The sequence below is a fragment of the Anas acuta genome, chromosome Z, assembly GCF_963932015.1.
Source record: "Anas acuta chromosome Z, bAnaAcu1.1, whole genome shotgun sequence".
Lineage (NCBI taxonomy): Eukaryota > Metazoa > Chordata > Aves > Anseriformes > Anatidae > Anas > Anas acuta.
Window position 1 is genome coordinate 63,732,480 of NC_089017.1, and position 6,489 is coordinate 63,738,968.

General features: G+C 40.3%; 1 protein-coding gene across 1 annotated transcript; it reads left to right on the forward strand.

Moving 5' to 3' along the window:
• Window positions 1-5,314: 5,314 nt before the first annotated feature.
• LOC137848493 (tetraspanin-36-like) lies at window positions 5,315-6,281 on the forward strand. Its single transcript, XM_068667628.1, has one exon. It carries the CDS (start codon window positions 5,358-5,360, stop codon window positions 6,162-6,164), a length of 807 nt encoding a protein of 268 aa, XP_068523729.1. The 5' UTR covers window positions 5,315-5,357; the 3' UTR covers window positions 6,165-6,281.
• Window positions 6,282-6,489: the final 208 nt, after the last annotated feature.

The window sequence follows — 6,489 nt, forward strand, 5'->3', positions numbered from 1 at the left end:
GGCTGGAGTTTTTGGACATCAAAGAGCATGCAGAGGCCTACATCACAGAGAAACAGAATAGCCAAAGGCTACATTTGCAAAATCACATAAGTATTTAGCACCTTGAGATTAACTGACATTAAGATTTATCCCCCCAAAAAAGAAAAACAACAGAAAATATTGTCATGGATACTGTATGTAGAATGTATAATATCAACATCCAAGAAGGATTTCTACATTTTTATTGACAGGTGGGTACTTTATGAGTGTGCTCCTAGATTCACAGTGTAGGACACAAATAGAAAGTTTCATGTGTGTCACCTACAGCATTGCCATGGTTTGCAGGTGATGCTGTGTAGAATACTGGCCCTGCAGGGGAACAGCCAAATTTTACTTGAAAACCTTTTCTTGAGAAAAAAAAGAAACATCCTACATGGATTTTTTTGTTATTTATTTATTTATTTATTTTTCCTGAGTTGATTCAGAAGAGAAGAAACTTTATGCTTTGGAAGCTCTGACAAGTGTAAGGTTCTTGTCAGGTCTTTACACAGTTTACTAACTTCCAGATAATGTATTCAGATACTTCTGACTTCCTCCCTGAAGAGAAATCTATTAGTTATTTTAATGAGGTAACAATTAAAGAGCATCTATTTAGTGTTAAAGTCTTTTTATAACTTCTGAAAGGGTCAGAAATCTTACATACGGTGTGAAACACAAATGGGAACACTGCATTCACATAAAAGACATTGTAGCTAGTGATGCTTGAAAACAATAAAAAACAAAAACAAAAAATGCTCACAAAACAGTTTAAATGTCAAGATTACAAGAATTTCAGTCTTCTGTCCTTTCATTTTTTGAAGTTCTTAAAAACTTCTTAAAAACTGCCTATTCCTCTAACTTGTTTTTATTACCAGCTGCAATAAAATCAATAAAATGAAAGCTCTCAAGAGAACATAGGTTTCCTTTTCATTTTATTTTTTTTTTCTTTTCTTTTTTTTTTTTTTTTCTATTCGATGTCTTTCAAAATTTTCTCCAACGTCTGAAGTTCCAATGTGATGGAAAAACAGAAAGTACTTTTGGTTGTTGTTATTTTTTCTTATTTTTATTTTTTGTTTTTCTGTATTCATTTCAGTTTTAAGACATTTTATTAAAATTCCAGACTGGCAAACAAAAAGAAGGTTGGAAAAAAAGGAAAAAAGACAGAAAAAAAAAGAAAAAAAGAAAAGAAAAAAAGAACAGAAAAAAGTTTTAATCTTTTTACTGTGCTTATTTCAGAAAAGGAAACTTTTGACATTTGATTTTCAATATTTTCAATACCAGTGAAAATCTGGAATGTGAAAAGCAATACCAAATAAAAGTCCTGGAAACAATTGATGTGTTTCTTCAATTATAAAAAAGGACACATTTCTTCAGGCAAAGAGAAGCAGGGGAAAATATCTGCCTCGCTTTAGCTGGAACACTTGCACAATGGTAAGTCAGTTCTCGTGAAGAGTACATTTTCACCATGAATAGGAGGTGGCAATCACATCTCCTCTGCTTGCTTCAAGCTTTCCATGAAAGACATCAGCCTCATGCAAGGTGACATCATCTGACCTTGGTTACTGTGGCAACTGGTTGTGCACTGCACAGGCTGTAGGATCTGGGTCCAACCAGGCTTGATCATCATATTTTGCATTCGGACTGTCAGAGTGATCTTGTAGTATGGCATATCTCATATGATAACATCATTGTTTTACTCTCAAAGAGCCGATAGACTTCTCGACAGCTTTTTTTTTTTTTTTTTTAATAGCATTGGTACCCAGTCATTCTGCTGGTTTTGACTACCCATCATAGCTTGAATGATGAGATTCTTCTTTGCTGATTGAGAAGATTCAAAAGTGTCCTCTACCCCTGCCTCCTTTATTTTCTTAAATAATAATAAATAATAATCCCATGGGTGACTGTGACCAAGGCACCTCAGCCATGCTTCTTATAAATTACAGTGACCTTTGAAATGGATGTGTTTTAATCTGACAAGATCTTTAAAAAACGTTCTAAACTGTCAAACCAAATGTCTTCAAAAGTGCTCTAACTTCGCCAGCAAGCTTAAGATAACAGGAATTTCATGTGAGCATGGGGTACAAGGGAAATGCCAGCTGTTTTTCTGAGGCAACTTTAGGGCTTTTCTCTGTTACTTTGAAAATGTATGCAGTGGCTGAGGGTCTGGCTTTGAGAACCCTTCTAATTTCACATGGCATTTGTGTGAAACTTAGATAAGCTTGTCTAATAGTGCCCTGATCCCGTGGCTGCCTCTTGGTTTCTTTTTGTTCACACAAGTCTGAATGGACAAACTGGTCATCTTGATTTGATCATCACAGTACAAGCTCAGATGTCCTCACCTGAGGATATCATCAGTCTGTATTACAGCCTGTGTCTTTTAAAACAAGTCTAGTCACCTGCCTACACTGCATCTGCACAACCACAATGCTGACTTGATGTCTCTTGGTCCCACCCCAGGCCTGTGTACAACAAACCTCCGTGGCCTTCCTGGCTCATCAGAACCATCCAATATCAGTCATGGTTTGCTAGAACAATGAATTCAAAGAGCACACAGTTGGCATTTTATTTACTTGAAGGATTATACTTTCAGCCACGAACCAGAAAGTAGTTTCTCTAAGATGTATCATCTGTTACACCCACATTTGAATTTCAGTACTCATCAGTTCATAAGCAGAAACAACTTCAGAGAAAGCAGGGATGATATTTATCATGCTACACTGTTTACCACTAGAAAGGAAACGGAGGAGCTTTCCTATTCTGCCTATATTTCCTATTCTACAGTTTCAGTCACATTATAGTCTCTTGATGCATACCTCCACTCACTGCTTTTGCCAAGACTCTGGCTGCATATGCAGGTAAATTACTTTTATTTGTGGCAAAAACACAGTGCTAAGTGGGTGTCAGTGAGGTCCTTTAGGTACTTCAGTGCTCAGTTCTATCTTTTGTCTCACCTGCCTCACTAAACAGCGAACACCTTGAGCACAAGCTCTCTTTTACAGAGTGCATAGGCCAATGTTGCCTAGTTCAGAGTATGGCGTTTTAGATGGCCCTGCCAACATCAGTCCTTGCAGGGGAGATTTTCTCTTGTAGGATGTCCCTGGGCACCAGCTGTTCTCCCTTGGATATTGGCTCTGGGTAGATGTCCAGTGCTGGTGTTTCAAGTTCCTGTGGATCCTCCTGTCTGCCTGCCCTGACACCAAATCCCTCATTTAGGAAGCAGTGGAGGCACCAAGGGGTGGGTGAGAGCCTGAGGTGGCACAGATGCCCCATTCAGAAGAACTGCTTCACCCTTCTTGCTTTTTCTGGCCTCCATGGCCATAAGGAAGAAATTAAAAAAAAACTTGCAGTGGTCCAAAGAGCCAGATTCAAGTAAATAGGAAATTATATATTGGGGGATATTTAGAAGGATAAGAGCCTCTAGGCTTCAATAACCATTGAAATTCTCTCCTCTGTATGCAGAGAGGGATGGCAGTTACCCTGGCTGAAACGAACAAGAGGTGCAGTAAAATTCTCCTGTAGGCAGTTTGAGCCTTTCTAATGTATTTCAGAGATTGCAGAATAAGCTACAAGTAAATAGTGTTGTAACTCAGTTCTTAATATCTCATTAAATTTTATAAGCACGGGGGAAAGCAGCAAGAAGAGGCAGGTTTTAATGCTTTTTCCACAAAGATTGCAAACTAGAAATAATCAGCTGTTACTCCTCAGTGTTTTCTGGTATGTTTTCTTCTGCACTGTGGAAGCATTCAGTTGGTGCACTTTTTCTGTACACACAGATGTGAGCAGAAATCTTTTCTGTTTGCCCCTTCTCAGGGGAGGGTGGATTAGAAAAGACACTCTAAGATCAGGAGAGATCCTGGAGAACAGGGGAGAGGGTGCTTGCAGGCTCCAAAGAGGAGCTGCAGGAAGACACACATCCTAAAACAGCTTTGAAAAAAGCGTTTGGTTATGATTTAAGAAGTTAATCACTGCATATTAATTATCGCTAATGACAAGATTAAAAATAATAAAAGCAGTTTATCTTATTCCAAAATGATTAGCCTTAATGACACGTTTGAACAGCACATAAAAAGACATCTTGATGGGGATCAGCCCAACATCTGTGTATGCATAGCGTGTATAGCAACAATAGCTCCTTATAAAACATTAGCCAGATGTGGGCTCTTCAGATTTTGTAAGACTTTTCAAGGCTTTGAGGCATCTGAACAGCAATTAACTCTGATCTTCTGCAAGGTCTGAAGGTGCTCCCTTTTCTGAAAATGACTATCATCTCTCAGTATTCTCCCCTGTGCATGCCTATCACGTTAGGCCTGTTCTGCATCTTGAGAAAGAAAGCAGAGATGTTATGGGACTTTATTAGGATGATTAGGGAGCTGCTGATGTCCTTGGGATCTTCATTCCTGGCACCTGTGGCAAGTTTTATGCAGGTTTCCCATCTTATTTCACTCTTCTGTGTCACGTTTGAGATATAATTCTTTTCTGCTGGCTGATAAGTGACGTTGATTCCCTCTGTGTTTGCTGTGAAGTCATTTAGCCTGTGTGTAATTCAGTTTCTTGACACATAAGGAAAAGTTAATACAGTTCTTACTGTTGATTGTATTCGGTCATTACAGCACTCAGTCAAATCACTGGTGATGCAAACTGAGGGCATGCAAATGCAAAATGGTAGGGATTTCTCATCCAGGTGTCCTGAGTAATTGAAGCTATCTACACAGAAATCTTGCTGAGTAAAAAAGGGCAAAATATTATTAACATCATTATGCCCCTCATAAAATCTAATGAGTGGTAAACGTACTGGGAAGGATAATGAGTCTGGGTGTGTGTTACCTACAGAGATTCTTGATTGAATAGCTCCACTTAAACTATTCTTTCCTTAATGACTCTGACTTGTACATTTGTTGCCATTTTGGCTAGTGCTGTAGTTGGATTACCTCTGTCATTTCGGTAGCCCAAGTGATCTGACCTAGCACTGCTGACCATCACCTTGACTGTTTCTTTACATTTAGCTCTTTAATACACAAACATTGTAATTCAACAGGTTCAGCCTCTTTCCAGCCGTGCTTCCTCTTCAAATGAAATTGCCTTCAATAACAGCAGAGTCAATGACCTCTCAACGTGAAACTTGGCACCATCTCTACTGATTTCTGCAGGCTATGCTAAGCAAGCAGTAACACATGAATAGCTGGTGGAAAACTGACTTTATGCTGAGGGAGTCTCATCAGCATTGATCCCTTGCAAGCTGATTGTGGGTGGAGATGTCATCTGCTACACCTGTACAAGTGGGGTGGAGGTCTTTCAAAAATGCTGGTGGTGAGGGCTGGGCTGCTAGGAGGCTAAGCACAATGAAGAGAATTAGGATGCTGATTTTGTCTCTGTGGCACTATGAGGACTCCTGGCTCAGGAGTTTTGCTCGCTCTCTGCTGATGGTCCTTGGTTTTCTCTTCTTGGGCTGTGCAGCAGCTCTGGCCTTTGGTGGATTTTTTGTGATCCTGTTGTGCAAGAACTACCAAGACTTCTTTCAGGAGACTTTCTTATCTCTCCCTGGCTGGCTGGCTGTTGTAGCTGCACTTGTCCTGCTGCCTACGGGTATTTTGGCTGTTTCTATTTCTACAAAGAGCTCCCGCTATCAGCAAGGGGTTTTCATGCACTTGTTGCTTATCCTTCTTTGTCTTCAAGTGTCTTCAGCAATTTTGGCACAACTCTATTCTATTCGGATGGCAACTGACCTGAAGAGCACGATGGGTCACCTATTCTATCAGTATAATGGGACGCACTCCCAGGCTCCTGGCAGCAGTGCTGTGGATGTGGTCCAGAAAAGGCTGCAGTGCTGTGGGGTCCAAAATTACACAGACTGGCTAAAGACAGCATCTGCTTCTTGGCATCTTCTGGCTGAAAACGTTCGTGTCCCTGAGAGCTGTTGTAAAGAGAAGTATTCTGTTTGCAGGGGTGAATTACACCAGCTGGAGCAGCTTTTTCAAGAAGGCTGTTTAAGGAAGCTGGAGGACCGGTTGCATTTTGCCATGCTCTACTTGTTTTGTTGCTGTGCTGTGCTAATTGTCGTAGAGCTGTTGGCTGGTGCCAGCAATGGCATCCTCATGAGGCATCAGCCTTTCCACAACCTCCGAATTCTGGACTCATCTACCTTCTGATCACTTTGTGGATTCTGGCAGCACTGCTGAACCTGCTGAAGGCTTTCTTGCTTCTGTCCTGTGTGGTAGTTGCATTGAAAAAAACCTTTTAAAATATACATTTGCATATAAACCTGATTGATCATTGTGTCTTTTTTTTTTTTTTCTTGAATGTTACACTACAAAATCAGTTTTCCTTCACTTATTGTTCTATGTCTGATCAGTTTTGTTACAGGAGGTCCCAGCAGAGAGTGTGAGGAGGAGGCTGGTGGTGCATGTCTTCAACATGTGTGGAAACCACTCTGAGTGAGTGGAGTAGGTAGAGGCATGGCTTTCTCAGGAACAT